This window comes from Hylobates moloch, unplaced genomic scaffold, assembly GCF_009828535.3.
Source record: "Hylobates moloch isolate HMO894 unplaced genomic scaffold, HMol_V3 SCAFFOLD_12, whole genome shotgun sequence".
NCBI lineage: Eukaryota > Metazoa > Chordata > Mammalia > Primates > Hylobatidae > Hylobates > Hylobates moloch.
Genome location: NW_026652287.1, coordinates 103527510 through 103554914, shown reverse-complemented (window position 1 = coordinate 103554914; position 27405 = coordinate 103527510). Strand labels below are relative to the sequence as shown.

Sequence of the window (27405 nt, the reverse complement as noted above, 5' to 3'; positions counted from 1 at the left end):
CTAGATCATTTTACACGTAAGGTTCTATAAACCACGTATTTCATTAAATATGTTGTAGATGCCACTCCAAAGAAGTATACGTAGAGCTTAACTGCTTTCTACTAATTGCACAACACAGTACTGAATAACTACAATTTAATCAATCCACTTGGCAGGGCGCTGAATTCTTGTCATAATTAAAACAATTCTACAAGAAAACATTATTTATATCTACCTATTTATTCCAATGGGATAAAATTCCTAGATCTGGAATTACTGTTTGAAAAAAATTCACGTTTATAATGTTGCTAGGTCATGCCATCCAAGGAGATAGGGGATGAAGTTACACTGCTAATAATGATCAAGTACCTGTTTTCCCACACTAATACCATTACTGGATATTATCCAAATTTTATATTGTGATCTACCTAACAGCCAGGAAAATGTGGTTTCATTCATAGTCTTCTGATTAATGAGGTTAAGAATTTCACGATTTTATTCATTTGGATTCTTCAGGGTCATGTGCCTATCAGTGTGCATGGCCAATTGTTCCCCACTGTTCTGTATACGTAACAGCATTCTGTTATTTTCTGTAAGTTGCATACATTTTCCTTCAATTGTCTTTTACAAGTTTTTGGTGCCTTTCACCATGCTGAAGTTTTAGATCGTTGCATAGCCCAACTTGTTCTCGATTTCTTTATGGCTTCTAGGACTCCGTGTCCTACTGGATAATAGTTCCTTTTTTCTACATTTGCCTATAACATGTTATTTTATGATATGTCAAATACAGTAGTCATATTTCTCTGTAAGGTGTAAATGTGCTTCTAACTTTTTTCTTGGAGAGGGTGGATAACCAATTGTCAAAACATAATTTCCCTGATATTGAAATAATAGTGCTATTATATACCAAAATCTCATATGCAAATAAATCTATTTCAAAAATTTTGGGTAAGGCTGAGGCAGGAGAATCACTTGAGGCAAGGAGCCCAAGACCGGCCTGGGCAACAAAGCAAGACACAGTCTACAAAAAAAATATTTTAAGGTTACAGTGAGCTAGGATCTTAGCACTGCACTCCAGCCTGGATGATAGAGTGAGGCCTCCATCTCTTAAAAAAAAAAAATTCCTGGCCGGGTGTCATGGCTCACGCCTGTATTCCCAGCACTTTGGGAGGCCAAGGCAGGTGGATCATGAGGTCAGGAGTTCAAGACCAGCCTGGCCAAGATGGTGAAACCCCATCTCTACTAAAAATATAAAAATTAGCCAGGTGTGGTGGCAGGCACCTGTAATTCCAGCTACTCGGGAGGCTGAGGCAGAGAATTGCTTGAACCTGGGAGGCGGAGGTTGCAGTGAGCCGAGATCACACCACTGCACTCCAGCCTGGGCAACAGAGTGAGACTCCATCTCAAAAAACAACAACAACAACAACAAAAAAAAAACTTCTTGCTATTCTTGCCTAATTATGCTTCCCTGTTACTGTCAAAGTAAATATATCTTACTGGGACTGAATTATAATTTACAAACATTTTAACAATATTGAGTATTTCATCTAGAAAAATATCATTTCTCCTTTTATTGACATCTTTATTTTTCAATATAGTTTAATAATTTCCTTTCACCTCTATTGACAAATGAGTTCCTTTGTCATTTGTTTTGTTTTTGATGTGAGAGTTGTATTGCCCTCATAAAATTAGAATACTTTATACATTCTTCTTTAGAGCAGAGGTTGGCAAACTTTCTGTTAAAGGATAGGAAATATTTGAAGTTTTGCGAGCCATATAGTCTGTCACAGTTGTCTAAAGCAGCCATAGTCAATAGCTAAACAAGTAAGCATGGCTGTGGTTTGATAAAACTCTATTTACAAAAACAAGCAGCAGATAGGATTTGGCCCATGAGCTTTAGTTTGATAACCTCTGCTCCATAGCAGGGATCACACACATTTTCTGTGTAGGATCAGACAGTAGATATTTGGGCTCTGCAGACCACATGGTCTCCCATCACAACTGCTCAACTCTGCTGCTGTAGCCTGGAAGCAGCACAGTCAAGGTATAAATCAGTGTGTGGCTGAAGCCAACAAAACTTTATTTACAGACACCAAAACTTAAATTTCATATAATTTTCATGTTGAAAATATTCTTTTCATTTTTTTCAACCCTTTAAAATTTTTTTAAATTCTAGATCATGGACCATACAAAAACAGTCAGTGAGACTGCAGCCATGAGTCATAGTTTGCTGACCCCTATTCTGGATCAGTTTACCTCACAATGAATGGTTCTTTAAAAGTTTTAATACAGTTCATTTATAAATATGATTTTTAAACAGGTCAAATCTTGCAAGGTTTTCTAATTCTTGAGTAACATGTCAGTTGTTTTAACTTTATGCATATAAATCTTGCATTTTTCTGATTTTTAAAATTCATTTGTCCCAGGTGGCCTATTCATTCATGGTCCCTAGACTTTCTAAAACAAATCAAGTCAAATGTAAAGTTTAATTTTCTCACCAACAAGGTCACATCACCTTACATTCACATAAGGTCAGATGGAAAGCCACAAAACTAACTTGGCGTTATAGAATCAAGTTTTAAACCAATATAGGCAAAACCTCACCTACTACTGGAGAATGCTGTTCCTGATCTAAAATATGCTTTTTCCTACCCTCATCCTACTGCATCATTTTTTTTTTATCAGAGCTGACTACTGTAACTTTTCAATGTTCAAATACAAAGTTTTTAAAAGAGCTAAGTTTACTGAGCACTTAATATGGACCAGGCACTGTGCTGAGCACATCTCACACATTAACCAATTTAAAGAAACTATAAGTTTTACAAGAGGAGTGAATAAGTTACATTTACACTTATGTGAAGAACAAACTAATAAGGGACAAAAAGAAAACAAAAGGGCAGGGAGATGGGGTTTTAAACTGCTGGAGTAGTCAAACAGAAATGATGTCTCGAAGCTATGGTGATGGGAGGGAGGATGGATTCCAGAGAAATTTGGGAAACAGATCCACAGGATTTGACGTGGAAGGTAAAGAGGGGCATGTTGACGACTCTCCAGTATGAATTCGCTGATGATGAGCTAAGTGTGCAGTTTGCCTGAAGACTTTTCTGCTTTTCTTATAGTTATAAGATCTCTCTCCAGTATGAACTCTCTTATGTTGATTAAGGTGTCCAATTTGGATGAAAGTTTTCCTACATTCCTTACATTCATATGGTTTCTTTCCAGAATGGATTCTCTGATGTACACTAAGGGATTGACGATGACTAAAGGCTTTGCCACACACACTACATTCATAAGGTTTTTCTCCAGTATGACTTCTGCGATGACAAATAAGGGAGGATTTTGTCTTGAATGCCTTTCCACACTCAATACATTCATAAGGTCTTTGACCAGTGTGCAGTCTTTGATGTTGAGTACAGGATGAGTTATCACCAAAGGCCTTCCCACATTCCATACATTTATAGGGTTTCTCACCAGTGTGAACTCTCTGATGTTGAATGAGATGTGTAGTCTGGCTGAAGGCTTTACCGCATTCCTTGCACTCATATGGTTTCTCTCCTGTATGGGTTTTCTGATGCTGTGCAAGGTGAGCCTTCTGGGTGAATGCTTTACTACAAATCTTACATTCATAGGGCTTCTCTCCAGTATGGATTCTCTGATGAGTGGCAAGCTGAGAACTGATGCTGAAGGATTTTCCACACTCCCCACATTCAAAAGGCTTCTCCCCAGTATGAATCCTTAAATGACTGGCAAGGTGTATATTCTGCCTAAAAGCTTTTCCACACTCTTTACACTTAAAAGGCTTTTCTCCAGAATGTACTCTTTGATGTTGAGTGAGTGATGCATGATGGCTGAAGGCTTTTCTGCAAACATCACATTCATATGGTTTTTCTCCGGTATGAATCCTTTGATGTACTGTAAGGGAGGAACCATACCTGAAGGATTTGTGACATACATCACATTTGTAAGGTTTCTCTCCAGTATGAATTCTCCTGTGTTGATTAAGCCCTATGTGGTCACTGAAGGCTTTCCCACAATCAATACAATCAAAGGGTTTCTCCCCAGTATGATAGTATCTCCAGTGACGGATAAGGGATGTGTTCTGTATAAAAGCTTTCCCACACTCAATGCACTCATAGGGCTTCTTGCCAGTGTGACATCTCTGGTGTCGGGCAAAGGATGAGCCGTCACTAAAGGCCTTCCCACATTCATTACATTTATAAGGTTTTTCTCCAGTGTGAATTCTCTGATGAACAGTAAGAGATGAGCTCTGCGTAAAAGTTTTCTTACATTCATTACACTTGAAAAGCTTTTTTCCTGCATAGATGCCTGTTTGTTTTATTACCACTGAACTTTTTTGAAAATTTTTAATTGACTCACGATTATGAACTTTCTCTTCTGAATTGTCCAAATAGAACCATCTTCCAGATTTGTTATATGTACGTTCTCTTTCCTTAGAGAGGGTTTTGTTATGAGTAATTGGCTCTTGCCTGAATTGTGTCTCTTGACCTACTGCAAGCTTCCTTCCAAACACATAGTCAGAATCCCAATTTTCTCTGAAACTGGAACACTCAAGTTTAGTGTTTGAGGTCCTGTTTGTTACCCCTTCAGCATATGAATCTTGCTTTGGAAATAATTCCTGGGCCTCACGTACAGATCGCTGGCCTGAAAGATACCAAGAAAACACACATTTCCTTTTTCATGTGCTAGGAAAAAGGAATCTGCCAAAAGGAAAACTAGTAAATTAATTCACTAATTGGTGAATTCATCAACATACATTTTACAGCTCTAAAAACTATTACATTTAGGGCCAGGCACAGTGGCTTTCACCTGTAATCCCAGTGCTTTGGGAGGCTGAGGTGGATCGCTTGAGGCAGATCACTTGAGGCCAGGAGTTGAAGACCAGCCTGCACAACATAGCAAGACTCTATCTCTAAAAAACTTTTTTTAAAATTAGCCAGGCATGATAGTACGTGCCTGTAGTTCCAGCTACTCAGGAGGCAAAGGCAGGAGGATTGCTTGAGCCTAGGAGGTTGATGTGGCAGTAAACTATGATCAAGACATTGCAGTCCAGCCCGGGCAACAGAGCCGGACTTTGACTCAAAAAAAAAAAAAAAAAAAAAATCATTTTCACATTTTCCTGGTTACTTCCACAAGCCTGAAAACATCCTCAATTCTCTGGCCATTCCATAATGAAGCCTTGCAATTTCTCTCTTTTTGGCAATAAATATTTTTCCAGCTTTATTGAAGCATAGTTGATAAATAAAAATTGTATATATTTAAGGTATAAAATGTTTTGATATGCTTATACATGGTGAAATGTTTGCCACAATCAAGCTAATTAGCATATCACCTCACATAATGTACTGTCACTGAATTGTACACTTTAAAATGGTTAAATTTTATGTGTACTTTTCTATAATAAAAATATGTAAATAAAACAAACAAAAAACAGACCACACAGCAAAATACAGAAGAGAAAGGTAAGGAAAGGAGGGAAAAATGAGAAGGAAAGAAAGAAAAGGAAGGAATGGGATAAAGGAGAGAGAAATAATTAAGTTATAGAAGGTCAAACAAATGTATTATATGATTCAAATGGGACCATACATCTATTAATTTTTAAAAAGCTAGGAGTGAAACAAATGAAAAAATGAACAAAGTACATGCTTCTATAAATGAAGATAATTCCCAAGTTAAGCTACTATATGGTAAGAAATACCATATGCAAACTTCTAGACCACACAAAATTGGGGGAAAATTTTATCAAACTTATAAAAAAAAGCATTCATATCAATGTTGCATAAATACAGGAAAATATACAGCCCAATAGAAATGTGACTAATAAGTATAAACACACTATGAATAGAATACAAACTCTAAACAGATTTAAGTGCACATATTCTCAACATCATAAGTAGTTGGGGAAATGCAAATTAAATAAAACATTGTTCATGTAGCAGCTTGGCAAAATTTTTTTTCAACCACAAAATACCCATATTGGTGATGATGTCTAGAAACAGTATTCTCATATATTCTTTACCAATGGTACAGCAAAATATCTATGACACTTTAAAAATATGTATACTTTGACCATTCAAATTCATTTCCAAGCACATATCTTCAAAAAATATTCTGACATGTAAGCAAGAAGATATGTACAAACTGGACCACTGTTGATTATAGGTAAAAACTGAAGAAGACCTCCTAAATGTTTAAATATCCTCAACAGTAAATAATTTAAATAAATTATGTATATTCATATAATACTAAATAATCATAAAAATGAAGTACAACTATATGTGTCAAGTTGTTAGCCACACAAATAGGAGAAATCACATTAGAAATAATATACTGGACAATATAAAAATTGAAAACTTTTACATGTCATAATTTTAAAAGACCTAATTAAAATAAAAACTCTTATTGCCATATGTGAAAAGTAGTTTGAGACAATATATCACAGAATTAGTATGCTTATATACATAGCAATCACTGAGACTGTTAAGAAAATATTTCACACACAAGAGAGAACTGGATACAAATGACAGACATTTACAAAAAGATAAGAGAAAAACCAAATTTATGAAAAAATGTTCAACTTCTTTCATAAAAAAAAATTTTAGTGTATAATCTTTCAACAAATAATGCGCAAAAGTTTTCATGTAAATAATCAATGCTTTCAAGATGCAATTAAACTCATACAACTAATTGTTGCTAGTCACCAAAAACAAAAAAACTTTCAGAGCCTAGCAGGTGCTCATATCCAGGAGTACAGCAATCCCCAAAATGTGCGGTTTTCACTTAACTTGAAAAAAATCTATTATAAGTGTATCTTTAATACTAAGAAATGTAAAGCAACCTAACTGAGCAATGGTACATACAACGTGGAATCTACATAAAAAACATGTGTATGCATAACTGAATATACACTGTAATTTCTACTATGTGAAAAAATGTGTGTTTATCCTAACTTAAATGGGTCTAAAGTGTATGTTGTGAAAACGTCATGGTTTTCTATTCTTTTGCCAAACAGTAAACAATTACACTTTCTACAAACCATTATTTTCTATGGACATTTCCTTTCTTTCCCTTGTGTATCAAGAGGAAAAGATCCTTTACTTCCACCTTCTTGCAATTCAAATTCTACCCACCTGTCCTACTAAAACATAGACGCCATTGGGAACAGCATCTCCTTTGTCTCTATAATGCCCTATTTGAAATTCTGCAAACTCTGCTTCATGCAAGCTATCCATAAACATGTCTTATCCTTTCCATTCGAGTAATTCTCCCTTTTTCCAATCACCTGCCAATACTCAGCAGAGTGGCTCAGTCCCATAACTTTCAATTTGTGGTTCTCACAGGAATGGATGCATGATGAAAACAATAGGCCATTTAACCGTAGAAGAGAAAACCTTTGGAAGTCAGCTCAAAAGTGCATCAGGGTCCGGAAAAGATCATTTAAGGAAGTGAGTGGATGATACACGTCCCAGTGGCCAAGAAAAGAAGGAACTTCAGGGAAATGGGAGTTACTGGAGAGAAGCGGGCAAAGGAGGAGGAAAGAATTATTTGGAACTCCCAGAGTTCAATTTTCTTTCCAGACCCAAAGAGCCTGGGTAAAGTTTCCTACTGTATATTAGTGAAGATGCAGCCTTTTTAATAAAAGCTCCGCTCTCTCTTGCAGTGGCTTTTCCACACCAGGCTCTCCTGCACTCACCTGAGAACAGGCCTCCTGTCAGCTCTCGCTTCACCATCCAGGGCTCCTTCTCTTGCTCTAGTAAAGAGACTAAATCTGGCTTAGCCACACAATGTCCTGCAAAAGTGAAAAGAGATGAAGTTTGGCCAATAGTCTTGGCATCCTAAAATTGAGAACCCCTTCCTTGTTGATAGAAAAGTGTTACTGCTGAAAGAAGCAGAAAAACAGGTGAGTAGGATCTGAAAGACACAAGAAGATAACGCTTCAAGCCTAACAAAGACACCAACTTTCACCTCTACAAATGCCAAATTCTTATCTTAGGAATCCACAACAAAAATTCAGGCCAGCACGTCAGAAGACACCCTCTCCCTCCTCCATAATTCAAAACTGAAGTTTGAAAACGGAGGTACCCGACGATAGATTCAGATATGGGAGAGGGACATCCTTACCTGCTGATCCCAGGTCACTGTAGTTCTCCCATATCCCATTCTTACAGGAATTCTTCTGAGCTGGGTGTAGCTGCTGGGGGAAGTCAACAGCCAGGTTTTTGATAGTCACCAAGCCCTGCAATGGTAAAAGCACGTTTTTAAAATCAAACCATGTTTGTGAACCCACCTGGTCCCAGTGGGATGGACTGTGTCCACACACTGCAAAAAAGGCACTCCATATCAAGAACTGCAACTTAAGTTCTGGTACACCAGGTCACATAATGACAGGGCTTAGTTATAGCATATATGTTTGGGGAAAAACACAGAAAAATAGGAGAAACTTTCTGCTATGGAGAATTTGTCATACTTACACACAGTATGAACCTTTTAACACAGATGGAAGGCTTTCCCATATTCATACAAATTATTCAACAAGTCCACAGGGTTTTTCTCTTATATGAAATCTTTGATGAAAAGGAGGGGTTGATATTCTGCTCAAAGCTCTCTTACATTTATCACAAGTCAAACATTTCTGGTCTTGACAGATTTGTTTGTAATTCATTACAACTCAGTTTCCTCCTCCACTGTTCTTATATGTATCGAGATTAGGCACTCTCTGTTCTGCGGGGATAACCTGTCTATAAGAAGTATTGTATTCAAATGAAAACTTCTCCTATAGTTATTGTAGTCATGGTCTCTTCCCTCAAGAAGAGTTTCCTCATGAAGGATCCTTCCTCTTGCCTGAAATTTGTCTTCTGACTTACCGGCTGTGTCTCAAACAGAGCATCATAATCCCAGTGTTCCCCTAACAGAGCGTACTCCAGATTATAGCTCGTGAGTCTCTCTGTTATCACTGCCTGGGATAGCTTTCCTTCGCAGAAGTCCTTCTTGAGAGGTAAGTCCTTGATCTTCCGCACAGCCTTCAAGTCTGAAAGATATAAAGAAGGCAAATGTATCTTTTATCATGTGTTAGTATGAAGAAAAATTCCAAAATGCAACCATTAAATTAAAAGCCACAAAAAAGCATATAGTCATTTATTTTTATGGAAGAAAATGAAAAGCATATCATTTTGAAAGCTTTCTTATATTACTAGCAATATTCAACCAATCCTACGTTTCTAAATTTGTATAGCCATAGTCCTAAAGGACACTGTAAGACCTTTCCCACCTAAATGTTGAACAAGAGTTCACATTATGTTTTTAGCAGAAGACTGGAAAAAGCAATTAAAATCAAGAGATAAGGAGCTCACAAAGACTTAAATGTAAAATAAAATGTCTAATATAAAGGAAAGTGGAGGCTATAGAAGAAAACTGCTATATGATCCTTATTTCAGCTTTAAGTCAACTCTTTTTCACTCCTTCTCCATTTCATCTAGCAAAAATTTCACCTGTATGTCTACATACCTCCTTTTTTTTATTACAATGCTAACTAATAAAAGTCCAGATCCTGGCCTTAAAAATTTAAGTCTTCATAATTAACTAGTCTCAACAAGAGATGAATGATCTGCAGGAAAAAAAAAACAGTTCTATCTCATTAAACTAGCTCAAAGTATGTGATTTCATATGATGTTAAATTGGAAACTTTGACACATTCTTCTCCTCTTATGCCATATGATGACCCATATGAGTCACTTTAATTTATAACTGTCAATAACCTGTCCTGTTGTCAATGAGCGCGTTTCCTTTGAAGTGTGAATTGAACAAAGAAACCTTGTAAGATTCTCAATTCTTTAGAAACTGTTACCATTTCCTATTAGGATAAAACCTCTGAAAGAAATTCTAATTCCTTGTCTTACTTGATAATTTGCTGTTCTGGAAATAATGCTGTAGTTGGAATTTCTGTATTCCCAAATAGTATAAATAACAGATATTGCAAGAGGCTTAGGAAAAGCCTGCTGAAGATGCTGCGTGTCTGAGACAGCTGAACTATGACCAGCAGTGGCCTCACCCTACCTGGTTCTCCCACACTCACCTGGGCACCAGGCTCTTGTCATCTTTCTCTTCACTGTCCAAGGCTCTTTTCCTTGTTCCAATGAGGAGATCACATCGGGCTTAGAAACACAAAGTCCTAGACACATAAAAAACAACCTGGTCATACTGTGTGGCTGTCCAGACTGAGATGCAGTCCTCTTGGCTTGAAGCAAGAGGGCAGTGCAGGTCTTGGTGATAAAGGCATGAAAGGCTTCTTAGTCCAGGAAATGGGTAGGGTGAGGGGTGGGAAAAGGAGTGGGAGCCCTTACCCAGCGATGCCAGGTTCCTGTAGTTCTCCAACATCACCTTCCTGTACAAGTTCCTCTGAATGGGGTTCAGCCACTCCCACTCCTCTTGGGAGAAATCTATGGCCACATCCCCAAATGTCACCAAGCCCTGAAATGATATAACCATGTTCTTCCTCAACCAGTGCTCATGCCCCCACATGACTGGGGGGGTTGTTATATAAAGAAATGTGTCCCCTGACAAAACTCCTACATTAAAGTCCTAATCCCCAGTACTTTTGAATGTGACTGTACTTAGAGACAGGGCCTACAAAGAGGTAATTAGGGTTAAATGAGGTCATATGGGTGGGGCCCTAACCCAATCTGACTGGTGTTCTTATTAAAAGAGGAAGAGATACCACAGTGTGCAGGCACAGGGAGAAGGCCACATGAGGACACAGGGAGAAGACGGCCATCTGCAAGCCAAGGAGAGAGACCTCAGGAGAAACCAAACCTGATCTTGGACTTCCAGCCTCCAGAACCTTGAGAAAAGAAATTTCTGTGGTTTAAGACACCCACTCTGTGGTATTTGTTCTGGCAGCCCTAACAAACTAATATAGGGGTCTAAAGATTCCTTGTCTTCATTTTGAGTAAGAGACTAGAAACTCAGTACTGTGGAGATCTAGTTAGGTATTGTACAGCTAGCCTCATTCTGTCTTAAACTCCAGGGAAAGGAGAAAAATATGGAGACAGCCCCTGCCTTTGGAGAACTTGCAGTTTTGTGGAGGTGAAAGGAGGCAGCCACAGGAAAAACCCCTGACATCAAAACTATAAATAACAAAGACTAACTTGTTCTATGCACAACAGGTGCTACAGCACTGTCCAACATGGGGACATTTGAGTGGCCTGAAGCAGCACAAGAATGGGGCAATAAACTTGAGATGAACCTCAAAGCATCAATATTATTCATGACTACACTGGGTTCTAAGAATTTGTTTTTACTGTTAGTGTTCAGTAGAGGTCATTAAAAAAAATCTAGCAATTTTTTTTTCTAAAATGAATATGTAGTAAGAATGAAAAACAAAAAGCACTATAATGTTTTTAACTAATGAAATGCCTTTTCGAACCAAGGTGCCATCTTGGAGAAGCTAGGCATTATGAGGAGCTATCAGGAGCACATTTGCTAACAGCTTGGCATGAGGAGGATTTTCTTTTTTTTTTTTTTTTTTTGAGACGGAGTCTCGCTCTGTCGCCCAGGCTGGAGTGCAGTGGCGCAGTCTCGGCTCACTGCAAGCTCCGCCTCCCGGCTTCACGCCATTCTCCTGCCTCAGCCTCTCCAAGTAGCTGGGACTACAGGCGCCCGCCACCACGCCCGGCTAATTTTTTTGTATTTTTAGTAGAGACGGGGTTTCACCGTGGTCTCGATCTCCTGACCTCGTGATCCGCCTGACTCGGCCTCCCAAAGTGCTGGGATTACAAGCGTGAGCCACCGCGCCCGACCGAGGAGGATTTTCTTGACTGACTGGCAAGATGGGGCTCCTGCTGACAGATTTTTATGGAGCATAGTTTTACAAATTCAGCCTACAACTCTGATACGTTCCAATGTATTTTAAACATCTATTCAGTTGCAACTGTAATCCCAGGAACCTGTGGCTAACAGAAGGCAGATTTAACTGACTAGCAGCTGTGGGATTTTCAAAGTCTAAACTGAAATGAACATGCGAAACAGTTGGACTACCCCAAAAGCTGAATTACGATTCCAGCACTCACCAGCTCTGAAACCTCACTTGGTTACCTAACGCCTCTGTGCCTCAGTTCCCCAGCTATGAAATGGAAAAGGCAACAATACCAACCTTATAGATTATGTTTTGGATTAAATGAGGCAACACATGCACAGCACTTAGAATGTGCAAGGCACAATGGAAGCATGCAGTGAACATGACTTATGATGATGCTGACTGTCATAACTCTCACTCATAGGGATGCTGCCTCTGCTTGTCACCCTTGACCTACATATTTTCAGGCAGTCCTCACCCAGTCCCCATTTGTGTGTTCTAGATAGAAAAGGCCCCATACTATGAAATGACCACTGTCCTTCTGCATGAAGCCTGGTGAACCTGATAATGTAACCTTCAAGTTCCCTTACTGAGCCTTGAGCTCCCTTCAAGGTATCCAAGCCAACCCTGTCTTGGGAAACTCACCTAGATAATGCCTTGAACCCCAATAAAGGCTCCAGCCCACAGGTCCCTCCCTCTCTCTTGGTCCCCACCCTTGGGCTGGGCATGTGTGTCCTCAGTGTCTCCGAGCCCTTCCAGTAAGCCCTGCAAGGTGTGCTGGCCACCGTTCTCTGGAATCTGTGAGTAATAAACAATCTTTTTGCCATTCTGCTCTGAGTGTCCCTCACCATGATGCATCTGACTACACAAAACCTAATTTAAATACCTCATTTAACAAACCACAACACCAACCAAGAGCTGAACCTTTTAAAGATTCACATTATTCTACTAGAAACAAAAGTCCCTTTGAGGTTTGATATCTGCTGAATAATATACAATCACTTGTTCTTTAACCTGCTACCAAACTTTAAGAACATTTTTAACTGAATTGTGTAAAGATGGTCAAAAGGGTTTTGTAAGTGATATCCTGATTTGAGTGAATATCAACTGCAGAGGTAGCTGAATCAGTCAACTGCAGAGCTACACTCTTGATGGTAAACTCATGATGGAGAAATCTCCTAAGCTGGGGACTGAAAGGCCCCCTGCAGTGTAAACCACGAGGTAATACTTGCAGGAAACAGCCAAGAACTGCTTAATGTCCTTGAGCAAAAGACACACTAATATGGCTACCTGAGCAAGCTAGTCTAAAACAAATGCTGGTCAGCTCTCAGCAACAATTTCGCAAGTTGAAGCATCTTGGCATAAAAGAAGAGGAACTTATTTGCTTGCCAAGAAGAATCAACCCTAGTTTCCCAGGTTGATCATGCTTATGCATTAGTGATCTGCTTTTGTACCAGTGGTTTGTTAAATGCCTTCAATGTAATCACGTAGAGGGACCCAACGTTAGCAATATACATATATCCTCCTAAGACATTTTCTGTTTATTTGGACAACTCTTTATGTACAGAATCAATGACTTTTGTTTTAAAAATGTCTTTTACTGTAAATAACAGCAATAACAATAGCTGAAAGCACAACACTTCAGACACAATTCTATATACTTATATATTAGCTTATTTAATCCTCACAATGATCCTGATAGTCAGTACTATTACTATTCCCATTTTACAGATGAGGAAATACTGAGCTGTAATGTGCCCAGGATCACAGTCCATCAACTGTAGAGCTGGGTTTTGAACCCAGGAGTCTGACTCCACAGTCCATGCTCTTAACCTCCACTTCAGGTGTCAGCGAAGTTTTTCTGTAAAGAGCCAGAAAGTAAATATTTTAGGCTTTGTGGGCCACATGGCCTTGGCCACAACTCTTCAATTTTGCCACTGTAGCACAAAAGCAGTCATAGATAATACATAAACAAGTTTGTTGTGCTACAATGGAATTTTTTTTATGGACACCAAAATGTGACTTTCATTTAATTTTCACGTATTCTTCCTCTTTTGATTTTTTTCAACCACTGAAAAATGTAAAACTCATTTGTAGCTTGTGGGCCACACAAAAGGAGGTGGTGGTGGGCTGGATTTGGCCCATAGGCCATAATTTGCCCAGTTCCGTCCTATATTAAACACTTTTTTTAAAGTACGCCATCTAAGTGTCTTGCCTGTAATTTTCTAAAACGGTCATGATGCCATGAGGATGCTGCCAGCTAACACTAGTAAGTCCTTACTATGTGCCATGTACCTCGTTCCAGGCACTATACACATCTTAACTTAATCCTTACAAGAACTGCTTGAGGCAGGTCCGATTATTTTCCTCATTTTATAGATGAAGAAGATGTGGTCACTTGAGTTGCCTGAAGGTTAGGCAGTGATTAGATGCTAGGGCTAGCATGTGAACCTAGTCCATGACCTTTGACCACTTTGCCATTCTACTTCTATTAATAGGTTCTACTCTGATAATAGCAGTAATACTTAGTATCCATTCACCCTGACAGTGAAACAAGTTCCAGTAGAAAACATGTTTTCAGATAAAAATAAAATGAACTTTCCCTAACTGATGTCTGGATCAACCTACTTAATTTAAGTGGAGACAAAACATTGTCAAATGTGCAGGTCCTGTTCTTATTCCTGTTGCTGCAACATAAATATGCAGACTTCAAAATGGGTTTCACGTTTTTACACTGTACCACAAAGAAAACATTATACAAGCACAGAATCTACTCCTGATATAGGCATCTGATGTAAGTTAACTCATATTAATATACATATGAACTGGATATGGTGGCACACGCCTATAGGTCCAGCTACTCAGAAGGCTGAGGCAGGAGAATTCCTTGAACCCAGGAGTTTGAGGCTGTAGTATACCATAATTGTGCCTGAAAATAGCCAATATACTCCAGTCTGGGCAAAACAGTGAGACTCCCATCTCTTAAAAAACATTATACATACTATACATATATAATAACATATACATATATTAATATATATAATAACATACATATATAATATATTCTATATAATATATAAACACACGCACAGACACACACACAAAGATAGAGACATTAAAAGAATACCAACAAAAAATAAAAGCAACTTTACACTTACAGAAAAATCTTTCTGTTGAAATTTCATAGAAAAGAATGAATATGAAGTACTTTATAGAAAAAATACACTAAAAAGATTTGTTTAAATTCAATTCAGTTAATTTTTAAAACATACAAATAAACATTTATTTGGTAATAACTATTATTCCTGATGAAGTGTACATTTTTTTCAAAGCATGAATTCTAGCTTTTGAGGCACCACTGCTGTTCTATCCAAAAATAATTTTAGAAATATTCTGATTTCACATAAGCTTAGGAAACCTTAATCCATGAGGAAACAAAAACTTCTAGGAATGTATTCATACAAAATAATCAGGGGCTGGGCATGGTGGCTCACACCTACAATTCCAGCTCCTTGGGAGGACTGCTTGAGGCCCGGAGTTTGAGGCGCAATTAGCTCTAACTGTGCCACTGTACTCCAGCCTAGGTGACAAGAGTGAGACCCTGTCTCTAAAAGCAAAAAACAAAACAAAAAAACAAAATCAGGGACGAAGCACATTTTCAGGTATAAAAATGACTATTCTAACACTATACTAAATATCAAAACACTGGCCACAAGACAACTTTAAGACTATATTAAAACATTCATCCATCAAACATTTTCTGTATCAGACATTAGGCAAAACTGCCCCAAATCCTTGCCTATGAAGTAAGGGAATGAGACAAGAGAAACTGAGATAAATTAAGTAAAATACATTTGACTTTCGAACAACATGGATCTGGGCTGCAAGGGTCCACCTATATGCAAATTTTTTCAACCAAATGCAGACTGAAAACACAATTATTGTCTGGGCGTGGGGAATCACACCTCTAATCGCAGCAATTTGATAGCCCAAGGTAGGTGGTTGCCTGAGGCCAGGAGTTCGAGACCAGCCTGGAAAACATGGCAAAACCCCATCTCTACAAAAAATACAAAAATTACCTGAGTGTGGTGGCACACGCCTGTAATTCCAGCTACTTCAGAGGCTGAGATGGGGGCACTGCTTGAGCCTGGGGAGGTCAAGGCAGCAGTGAGCCGTGATGGCACCACTGCACTCCAGCCTGGGTGACAGAGTGAGACCCTGTCTCAAAAAAGATTATTTGTGGTATGGAAAACCTGTGTCCACTGAGGGCTGACTCTCATATCTGCAGGCTCCACATGGCTGATGAATACGTGCAAATTTTGGTATACGTGGGATTTCTGTATATAGTATGTTGAAAAGTACTACAAGGGCCAGGCACAGTGGCTCATGACTGTAATCCCGGCACTTTGGGAGGCTGAAGCGGGCGGATCACTTGAGGTCAGGAAATCGAGACCAGCTTGGCCTGTCTCTAAAAAAAAAAAAAAAAAAAATTAGCCGGGTGTGGTGGCTACTCGGGAGGCTGAGGAAGGAGAATCACTTGAACTCAGGAGGCAGAGGTTGCAGTGAGCCGAGATTACGCCACTGCACTCCAGCCTGAGTGACAGAGCAAAACTCTGTCTCAAAAGAAAAGTACTAAAAGAAAAAAGCAAAGCAGGGAAGAGGGATGTGAAGAACTAGGGTAGGAGGCTCTGAAATTCTAGACAGGGTGAGCAGGAAAATGAGAAGGTGATTTTTCAGAAAGAAGAGAGTGATGTAGATGTCAGGGCTAACAAGGAGCCAGGTCATGTAGGGCCTCGTCAGTCACAGGAAGAGTTTTGGCTTTTATTCAGAGAAACCACTGGAGGGTCCTGAGCACAGCATGACACAAGGTGACATGTTTGAATAGACCCCTCTGGCTGCTCATCGGGAAGGGGCTGTGGGGAGCATGAGCAGAAGCAGGAGGTCACAGAAGCACAGTCAAGAAGCCAACAGTAAAAGAAGGACTTGGACCTGCTGGTGGTGACAGATGTGATGAAAACTGCCAGATTCTGCACATAATTTGCAAATAGAACCGACAGGATTTGTAACAGGACCAAATATAGAAGGAGAAGGAAAGAAATGAGACAATAATGACAAGGCTTTCGGACTGAGTAACTGAGAGGATGAAACGGCCACTGACTAAGACTGAAACTGCGGGAGGAGCCGGTTTATGGGAGACTCTCAGGACTTTGGGTCTGGACAGGCTGGCTTGAGTTACCTATAAAGACACTCAGGCAGAGGAGTGGAGCAGGATACACAGGCCTGCAGCTCAGAGGAGAGGTTTGGGCTCTCAATGTGAATTTGGGAGGAGCCACCATGTGGGTGGTTTTACAGACAAGGAACAGGCTACTATCCCCAGGAGACAGCATGCAGACAAAAGAAGGACCCTGCACAGTGCTGAGGCGCACTCTGTTCAATCAGGGAGGTGACTAAGAACTGTGGCAAAAACTGAGAAAGGAAGATGAAAGGCAGATGAGTGTGAGATCCTAGTAGCAAAGGGAAAAAAGGGGGCCTATTGAAGGACAGGGATGAGCTATTTGAGGAATAGGTAGCCACCTGTTTTGTAAACAAAGTTTTACTGGAACACAGCCCATCCATTCATTTACATATTGTCTTTGGCTACTTTAGCTCTATGAGAGCAGAAAGGAGTAGGTGCAGCAGGACTTTCAAAGCCTAACATATTTTCTGCTGTGCCCTCATCCAGCACAAGTTTGCCAACCTCTGAGCTATTTCAAATACCAATGATAGTCAAAAAAAGACTAAGAATTGAGCACTGCATCTGGTAATGTGAAGATCACAGTAACCCACTCAAGGGCAGTTTGGGTGGGACAACTGGAAGCTAGTTCATCTGTACATTTATTTTTTGAGGCCTCAGTGGAAGTGAAATGGTTCATCTATTAATGAGCTAGCTATGATATTTATAGGACACAGCCAACAGAAACAAATACAACTATTTACTGACATTTTTTAAAGTCACAAAATCAAGTGGGAAAAGAAAGCCTTTCATATTGTGCCTCCTCTCCCTAAAATGTTGTCTTTCTTTACTGTGTCTCCCAAACATCTTCTCTCCCTTCAAGGCAAGGCTCAAAAATCACCTCCTTGGTAAATACGCCTACCCTTCTGCTACAGGAGGCTGGAAGCCAGGAGCGCCTTGTAGTCCTCGCTCATAATACTTGGCCCGAGGATGATCACATTCTAGAATCTTGCTTGTTTCCTTGGCATTGGGTCAACAGGCTGTGAGCTCCAGAGCAGGGAATGGGGCTTAGCTATTGGTTTGTCCAGTGGCTGGCACAAAGTGGTCACCGAACAAACCACGTATAGCAGAAGGGTCTGCCGTGTTCCTCAAGGAGCACAATTCCTCCATCAGAGTCCCTCTGAAAAAAGCGGTACAAGGGAGAGGCTGAATCATTTCATCAATCAAGAATGAAGGCTGACTGGGATGAAGAAGCAGCAGGCATCGAGGCCCTGGGCAGCTTAAACTTTCCCCTGTAGCCCATCACTTCACTAGAACGTGAAGAAAAAGAAACCTGCGCCCAAACAGGTCTCTTAAACTGAAAACTTTCAAGAAAATAAGCAACGTTAAATCCCGAAAAGCAAGACTGCATTTCAGAGACAAGAGATCAAATGCCAACTCACCTGGGACATGGCTTTAGGTTCAATTCCTGTCCCCACAGCCTCCGGCTGTTTGTTTCTCTCCTGGGGAAAAGCAGTGTCCCTGGAAGGCAGAGCTGGAAGAGAAAGGAGTAGCTAGAGACCAGGTCTACACCACAGTCCCAAATCACCAGCCTAGAAACGTCCCTTCCTGCATGAGCAGGTGGGATCAGGTCATTACCCTGCCTAGGGACTGCCACAACGTGGAGATAGGTTTTTTTCCTCCCTGGGAGCACGAAAACAGGAAAAGTGTCTAGTTAGAGTCGCCCTGGGAAAGTCAACACCCTTTTACCGCGGCTTGGTGCTCTGAATCAGCTGAGCTTCCAAATCTTCAGATTCCCCCACTCCGCCAGCTTCAAAGACCAGGGGCACAGTTCTCCAGCAACTGGTCCCCAAGAGCCCAACCCCCTCCCAGATCTCATCCCGAGATGAATTCGTCCCTGTCCGCCAGGCCCCAAACACCTGTCACTCTCACCTCTGTGCCCAGGCCCCGTAGTGGCCGCTCCTCGCTGGCCTTTGGATGCGAGGCCATTCCTTGAGCGCGGCCTTCCCCGGGCAGGGAGGGCCAAGGTGGCTGGAGTCCCTACAGTCGGGCCTCGGCCCGTCCGGGGCTTTGTGCGGGGGGCGCCTCTACCCGAGAGCGGCGTCGGCACGCAGGCACTCGCGCTTGCCGCCCCCCGCATGTCACCCGAGGCCGCGCGACGCCCTTCCGGCCGGTCCCTCACAGACCCACACCCCTGGCCACACCCGCCCGCCACGCCCAGCGAACAGCTCCGCGCGCGCTCCCCCAAGGCCCGGCATCCACTGGGCCGCGCCGCAGAGCCGCCCCGCCCCTCCCCATCCCTCCCCGCCCCCGGCCGCGGCCCGCCCCCCCCCGCCTCTCCCCACCCCCCCCCGCCCCCCGCCCCTCCCCACCTCCCCGCCCCCGGCCGCGCCCGCCCCGCCCCGCCGCCCCACCGCCCCGCCCCGCCCTTCCCCGCAGCCAAGCGAAGCCTGGCGCGTCCCACTCCCAGTGCGCAGCCAGCGCCGCCGGAACTGGGCGTGGCCTCCGCGCAACGCCCGCTGGGAAGCGTAGTCCCAAGGAGGGACGGATGCGGCGGCCCTCGGAGCTCAGGTTGCAAGATACGGTTTGGCCCCGGGCCTACGCAACGCCCGTCCGTCCTGCCCTCTGCGGGTCGCTCTCACTTGTCCCTGGACCGCAGCCGCCGCATAAGTGGTGGCCAACGCTGGGCCTGGGTGTGGCCGGAAGCAGAGGCCGCTCTGACGACACACCCAACCCCCAAAGGCTTCTGGGAATCGTGCAGGCGCAGCGGCAGGCCGGGTGAGGCGGGGCTTGCGGCGAGGGGCGGGACCGCAGGGCCGGAGGAAAAGGGTGCTTGGCTGTGACAGGTGCTAAGGGCCTGGGCGTCAGCTCCTTGCGGGAGCGTCACTGCCGACGGGGAAGGGAAAGGCAATGGCAATCTTGGGGGCCTCCGGAGTCTGGAGGATCACTCTGATGGGGGAATGTGTGTGGGCTAGGAAGGGAGGTGTAGAGAGCTTGTGGGATTGTTTTGGGTGCCCCCTCACCTTCTCTCATTCTCTCTGGCTACACGGGCCTCCCATCCTCCAGAATACCATTTCCATTTTGTAACCTATGTATTTGCACGTCCTGGGTCGAAATAGTCTAACCCCAAATTTTCGTCTGGGCTGGCTCCTTTATGCCATTCACTTGTCATCGCCTCAGAGAGGGCTGCCTAACGTCTCAAAAATACCAGCCCTGGCGACCTCTTAAAGTTCCCTTCCTGTGTGAATCACGATCTGAAGTTAGCTGATGGATTTATTCTTGAACATGTTTAGGACCAGTCTCTCCCCCAGGGGCCTTACCAGAACTGGAGAGCTTCATCCTGGGAGCCAAGTTGGCTCACAGGCAGCGATGCTGTTACACCAGTCATCACAGGTGCACCAACCTCTGCACGCCCAGTCACACTGGACGCCTGGTCTCCTTACTCTTGAATTGATTTCTGTCAGGTCTCCTGGCCTCAGTGATGGAATTAAGATGACTTCTATCTGAATCCAAGGGTGACTGAAAGCCACAAGCTGCAGAAAGGACAAGGTCAGCATTTCTCTTCAAAGCACTTCAGTCTCATAGAAAAGACTTAGTTTCAGTCAGGTGGACCTAGCCATGTAATAGCTGTGGCAGACACTGCTAGTGGTCTCTCTGGTGTCTATTTTGCACTCCTTCCACAGTAGAACACCGATGCTCTTCAAGTGGCCATCTGCCCAGCTTATAATGCTCACCTCCCCAGTCTCCTTGTAAGGAGTAGTGGCTCTGTAACCAATGAATTTTAAGTACAGATTTGCTGGGGGTTTGGTGGATGTGTGGAAAAAGACACAGCTGGCATGTAACTCTGGCCTTTTGTCATCTCACACAACCTTCTTCCTGCTTGGGTATGACACAGGATGTCAACGGGTGGAACAGCTGTAGAGAGCTAGCAAAGGGATTGTGACCAACTCAACATTCCACTGGAGGCTATATGATCAAACAGCAAACTGTTTATCATGAATGCAGAATGTGGGCAAAGTCGCTTCTGCTCCAGCCACCAGAAGGTTTGCTGAAGGCAATCACTCCCTGGTGCCATGCTCCTTGAGGTTATCTCATGGGACATCTAGAGCCTATTGGTTGAAGAATGCAGTCTTGCAAGCCTGCTGTAAATCAAGCTACTGACCGACAACCACCCCCCCACTTCTCCCTATTCACGCTACCTAATAAATACGAAGGGCTGTAAAGGCTCAGGGCCCTTGTTCACTGGAAGCAAGGAGCCCCCAGACCTCTTCTTCCAAATATACTCTTTTGTCTTTTATTCCCACGTTTGTCATCCTTTGTTCAGTCCAACAGGGATAGGGTCTGCTGCAAACAGCCACCTTGACATCATGAGGATGAAAGTTATGCTAAAGATGGCTTAGCAGAAAAAGAGAAATAAACAATCAAGGAAATGGTATTAGAAATGAAAAAGTGGACATAATCACAGAAATTTTTAGAATTTTGCAAATACTATGATCACCTTATCTCAATATACTTAAAACATATGCAGGGGCTTACTGTAGAGAAAATTATAAGTACCAAAACTGACTCAAGAAGAAATGGAAAATCATTAAATAAGTTCTGAGGCTTCTCCATGAATACCAAAGCAATAGATAATCCCTATCCTATAAAACTATACTGGAGAATTTAAAAACTAGACACCCTTAATACCAAAACTGGACAAGGACAGTAGGGAAAGAATTTAAGTAGGGAAAGAATTGCCAATCTTCAATGACAACATACACATTAAAATCCTACCTAAAGTGACAATAAACAAAGTCCAGCAATACCTAGAAAAATATGTCATGTCCAAGGAAGATATGTCAGAATACTTTCATGTTCTGGAATGTAGAGGCATCACCTATGTGGATAAAGACAGCATTCTGAGTTGATGGAGAAATGGCATAGAAGGAACCAGGTCCTTTGATGACATCATGGAGCAGAGCTGTCTTCTTGCCTTGACCTGCCACCTACCTACATGGGAAGCTGTTACTTGAGAAGGCAATAAAATCTGTCTTCTTTATTGACAGAGTTGACAATACTTTTTTTATCTTATTGTAGCAGTCACTTATCCTCAAATGACTGCTATATCCTATTTTCCTATTATATGGGGCTATATGCATCCTTGTTCATATTTAGCAGAGAAGCAACAGAAGCACACTAAAGAATTATGAAGAAAAATATTTCAATATATCCAAATTTTTAGAGAGCTACAAGAATAATTTCATTATTAAGTTCTCCTGCAGCAGGAAGATGACAAAATTTCTCACCTTAGCCACCAGGAGTTACACTGTGCTTTTTTTGTAAACCCAAAACTATAGCTTTTTGAAAAACAAAAACCAATAAGAAAGATGAATAATCTCCCAGCTGAGTCGTTTAGATTAAGCTGATACAACTTATGAACTACTGCCAATCTTCACATTTGCCATATTTATAAATTGTTTTATTAATTTTTTAAAAATTCAGTATAAAGAATAATATATACTCACAATAGGCAAAAATAAAATTATAGCACAAAGAAAGGATGTCATATGCTTAGGTGTCAGATGTTTAACAAACAGAATGTACAACATAATGACACTTGATTTAGGAAATAATACTTGGTCCAATGAATTTAGTTATCCAAGGAATCTACTGATTAAAAATATGAATTTTCTATAAAATCATAATTTCTGATTTTATATTTTTCTCTGGAGAGGTATTTTATGTTGTATGTCCATAGGGCCTTACCACATCATGGGACATAAGTGTTTCCTTAGTCACTCAGGAAAAGCCTTGTGATATCCGGCTAAGACAAAGGGCAGTCTACTCCTGTCACTGGGAATTTGGTCAGCTTTCTATGAATCATCTGAGGGTGGAAGAGACACCTGAGCACAAGTTGAGTTTTGTTAGAAAAGACAAAAAGGAGACTGGACGCCAAGCAGGTAACCAACAGTATATATTGCCAAGAATTTATCACAGGAGTGCCACGGTGGGGAGCCTGTTAATATCATTCACCACTATTAATAAATAAGGATGAAACAGTTCCTGGAATCATCTCAATAGATGATTGAGATAAAATGCAGCTCACACCTGTGATTTTAAAAAGAAAAAGCCTTAGCAAACTAGGAATGGTGGAGAGCTTCCTTACTTGGATAAGAAGATGGAATAAAATTATTATAAACCCCAAATACTTTCATTCAGCTTTGGTTAAAATGGTCTGTCAACATCAGACTGGAAAGTAAAGGTTTCCATAGGTAGTTCTGAAAAGGAAAGCAGTGGCATAGACTTTGTCTTTTATTGTAAATAATATTTACTCATAACTTACTATTAATTGGAAAATGGAAAAAAGCCTCAGACCAAGAGGTGAAACCTCACTTAGGTTAGATTTTGTGAGCCTACTTTAAAAACAATGGAGTGATAAATTGGCCTTCATCAAACTGAGATACACACCATGTGAAATAAAAAATTCACTGGGCTTAAAAAGCAGAATGGAAACAAAAGAAGTAAGACTAAGTGAACCCGAAGAGAGATTGATGGCAATTATCCAATCTGAAGCACAGAGGAAAAAAAGTTGGGGGGGGCAAAAAACACTGCTTCAGAGCAATGAACAGGCAGTAACTAAAATTCAAAATACAATACCATTTCCGATTATGAATTTTAGCTCCAGATCAACTGCAAGAACAAACCAGAAATCCCAAGAGTACCCACAGACCCTCTGAAGGAGGCAGGAGACACCCCAAATACTGTGAGTACCCCAACTTCGGAAATGGGAAAGAGAGATCCTCCTCTCCCAAACATACCCCACCCCAACTGGAGAAACTGAAGGTCTGTTTGTGGGAGAAGTTTCTGACATTTCCTGGAGCTGAGTCAATTTAGAGAGCTGAGCAAAATACAGGGGTAGAGGAAGCAGCGGGAAAGACCCTGGGAGCTTGCTGGACCCCAGGCAGGCCATTCCTGCCTGGCACCACAGGGATCCATTGGGAGGGCATCCAGGGGAGAGGGGGAAAACACCAAAGGGAGAAGGAAATCTCTAGCTGCAGTTTGTGACACTTTGAACTGGGTGAGAAGCCTCCTGGTCAGAACTTGGGGCAGGGCACGGATCAGGTGTGCAGACTCTGCAGGCAGGGAAAGAACCAAGCCCTTTTCTTTTGCAGTTGGGAGGCACATAGCCTGGGGCAAGTTCTCAAGCCTGGTTCATCCACTGGCTGGAAACAGACTCAGTTCTGTTGGGGGGGTCACAGCGGGAGTGAGACCGGTTCTTTCGTTTGTGTGGGAGCTGGGTGAGGCCTGTCACTGCCAGCTTTCCCCCACTTCCCTGACAACCAGCATGACTCAGCAGAGGCAGCCATAATGCTCTTATGTACCCAACTCCATTCATCTGGGAACTTCACCCACATCCCCCACAGCAGCCGTAGCAAGACCTGCCCAAGGAGAGTGTGAGCTCAGACATACCTAGACCTGCCCCCACCTGATGTTCCTTCCCTGCCCACCCTGGTAGCTGAAGACAAAGGGCTTATAATCTTGGGAGTTCTACGGCCCCACTCACCAATGGTTCCTCTCCAAACTGCCACAGCTGATGCTCTTTGGAAAGTGCCACCTCCCAGCAGGAGGCAAACCAGCACAAAAATAGAGCATTAAACCACCAAAGCTAAGAACTGTCACAGAGTCCATTTTATACCACTGCCACCTCCACCAGAACAGGTGTTGGTATCGATGGCTGAGCAACCCATAGGTGGTTCACATCACAGGACTCTGTGCAGACAATGGCCAGTACCAACCCAGAGCCAGGTAGACTTGCTGGGCGGCTAGACCCAGAAGAGAGACAACAATCACTGCAGTTTGGCTCACATGAAGCCACATCCATAGGAAAAGGGGGGAGAGTACTATGTCGAGGGAATAGAAAAAGAATGGTAGAAAAGAATCTGAACAACAGGCTTCAGCCCTAGACCTTCCCTATGACAGAGCATATCCAAATGAGAAGGAATCAGAAAACCAACTCTGGTAATATGACAAAACAAGGCTCTTTTACATCCCCCAAAATCACACTAGTTCACCAGCAATGGATCCAAACGAAGAAGAAATCCCTGATTTACCTGAAAAAGGTTAGTTATTAAGCTAATCAGGGAGGCACCAGAGAAAGGTGAAGCCCAATGCAAGGAAATCCAAAAAGTGATACAAGAAGTGAAGGGAGAAATATTCAAGGAAATAGATAGCATGAAGAAAAAAAAATAAAAAATTCAAGAAACATTGGACACTTACAGAAATGCAAAATGCTCTGGAAAGTCTCAGCAGTAGAATTGAACAAGTAGAAGAAAGAAATTCAGACCTTGAAGACAAGGTCTTAAATTAACCCAATCCAACAAAGACAAAGAAAAAGGAATAAGAAAATATGAACAAAGCCTCCAAGAAGTCAGGGATTATGTTACATGACCAAACCCAAGAATAATGAGTGCTCCTGAGGAAGAAAAGAAATCTAAAAGTTTGGAAAATATATTTGGGGAAATAATCAAGGAAAACATCCCTAGCCTTGCTAAAGATCTAGACATCCAAATACAAGAAGCACAAAGAATGCCTGGGAAATTAACTGCAAAAAGATCATCACTAGGCACATTGTCATCAGGTTATCTACAGTTAAGACAAAGGAAATAATGTTAAGAGCTGTGAGACAGAAGCCACCAAGCAACCTATAAAGGAAAACCTATCAGATTAACAGCAGATTTCTCAGCAGAAACCCTACAAGCTAGAAGGGATTGAGTCCCTATCTTCAGCCTCCTCAAACAAAACAATTATCACCCGAGAATTTTGTATCTAGTGAAACTAAGCACTACATATGAAGGAAAGATACAGTCTTTTGCAGACAAACAAATGCTGAGAGAATTCACCACTACCAAGGCACCACTATAAGAACTGCTAAAAGGAGCTCTAAATCTTGAAACAAATCCTGGAAACATATCAAAACAGAACTTCTTTAAAGCATAAATCACACAGGACCTATAATACAAAAAAAAAGTTAAAAAGCAAAAACAAAAAACAAAAATCCAAGGTACACAGGCAACAAAGAGCATGATGAATGCAATGGTACCTCACATCTCAATACTAACATTGAATGTAAATGGCTTAAATGCTCCACTTAAAAGACACAGAACTGTAGAATGGATAAGAACTCACTAACCAGCTATCTGCTGCCTTCATGAGACTCACCTAACCCATAAGGACTTCACATAAACTTCAAGGGATGGAAAAAGGCATTTCATGTGAATGGACACCAAAAAGAAGCAGGGGTAGCTACTCTTATATCACACAAACCAAACTTTAAAGCAATAGCAGTTAAAAGAGACAGAGGGATATTATATAACGGTAAAAGGCCTTGTCCAGCAGGAAAATATCACAATCCTAAACATATATGCACCTAACACTGGAGCTCCCAAATTTGCAAAACAATTACCAATAGACCTAAGAAATAAGATAGAGATCAACACAATAATAGTGGGGGACTTCAATACTCCATTGACAGCACTAGATAGGTCATTAAGACAGAAAGCCAACAAAGAGGTCTGGCACAGTGGCTCATGCCTGTAATTCCAGCACTTGGGTAGGCCGAGGCAGGCAGATCACCTGAGGTGAGGAGTTCAAGACCAGCCTGGCCAACATGGTGAAACCCTGTCTCTACTAAAAATACAAAAATTAGCTGGGTGTGGTGGCAGGCACCTGTAATCCCAGCTACTCGGGAGGGTGAGGCAGAAGAATCACTTGAACCTGGGAGGCAGAGGTTGCAGTGAGCTGAGATCATGCCATTTGTACTCCAGCTGAGGTGACAAGAGTGAAACTCCATCACAAATTTTTAAAAAAAGAAAGTCAACAAAGAAACAATGGAATTAAACTATACCTTGGAACAAATGGACTTAACATATACAGAAGATTTCATCCAACAACCACAGAATACACATTCTATTCAACAGCACATGGGACTTTCTCTTAGACCATATGATAGGCCATAAAATGAGCCTCAATAAATTTAAGAGATAAGAAACCACTTTCCTAAAACAGTCCTTCTTTGAAATGTGCCTAGCATCCTATGGATGGCAAGTAAAGCACTCCCTAGAGGTAAAATGGTGCTGTCAAGCACAGGTTCAGGAAAAGCTTTTCAGCTGTTTTTAGCCGAGGTTTTTCCCAGCAGGCTTAAACTCAACCAGAGGCCTTAAAACATCCCCAGGCACTGATAAAGATATCTAAGCATCGTCTAGCCTAGATGTATGAGCTGGGCTTGTGCAAGAATCACCACCCATAATTCTTCAGAATGACTGCAACAGAAGTCTACCTTCCTTAGAGCTCTCCCAGAAATACT

The 27405-nt window shown here is 41.7% G+C and overlaps 1 protein-coding gene and 1 long non-coding RNA gene across 3 annotated transcripts; one reads left to right on the top strand and one right to left on the bottom strand.

The window, feature by feature from the left end:
• Positions 1-2699: 2699 nt before the first annotated feature.
• Positions 2700-19339, bottom strand: ZFP28 (ZFP28 zinc finger protein). 2 transcript variants are annotated; one of them, XM_032171284.2, is made up of 8 exons: positions 18993-19339; positions 18503-18594; positions 10338-10464; positions 10070-10165; positions 8862-9025; positions 8119-8233; positions 7691-7786; positions 2700-4641 (listed from the first exon to the last, which is right to left on the bottom strand). In XM_032171284.2, exons 1-8 carry the CDS (start codon positions 19198-19200, stop codon positions 2933-2935), a joined length of 2607 nt encoding a protein of 868 aa, XP_032027175.1. In that variant the 5' UTR covers positions 19201-19339; the 3' UTR covers positions 2700-2932. The 2 variants fall into 2 exon arrangements, with proteins under 2 accessions (XP_032027175.1, XP_032027176.1); XM_032171285.2 differs by lacking the exon at positions 18993-19339 and adding an exon at positions 17983-18240 and having other exon boundaries at positions 18503-18579.
• Positions 19340-19528: 189 nt separating this feature from the next.
• On the top strand, positions 19529-22105 carry LOC131380728 (uncharacterized). Its single transcript, XR_009208849.1, has 3 exons — positions 19529-19838; positions 20525-20609; positions 21931-22105. It is a non-coding gene; the product is annotated as an uncharacterized LOC131380728 (long non-coding RNA).
• Positions 22106-27405: the final 5300 nt, after the last annotated feature.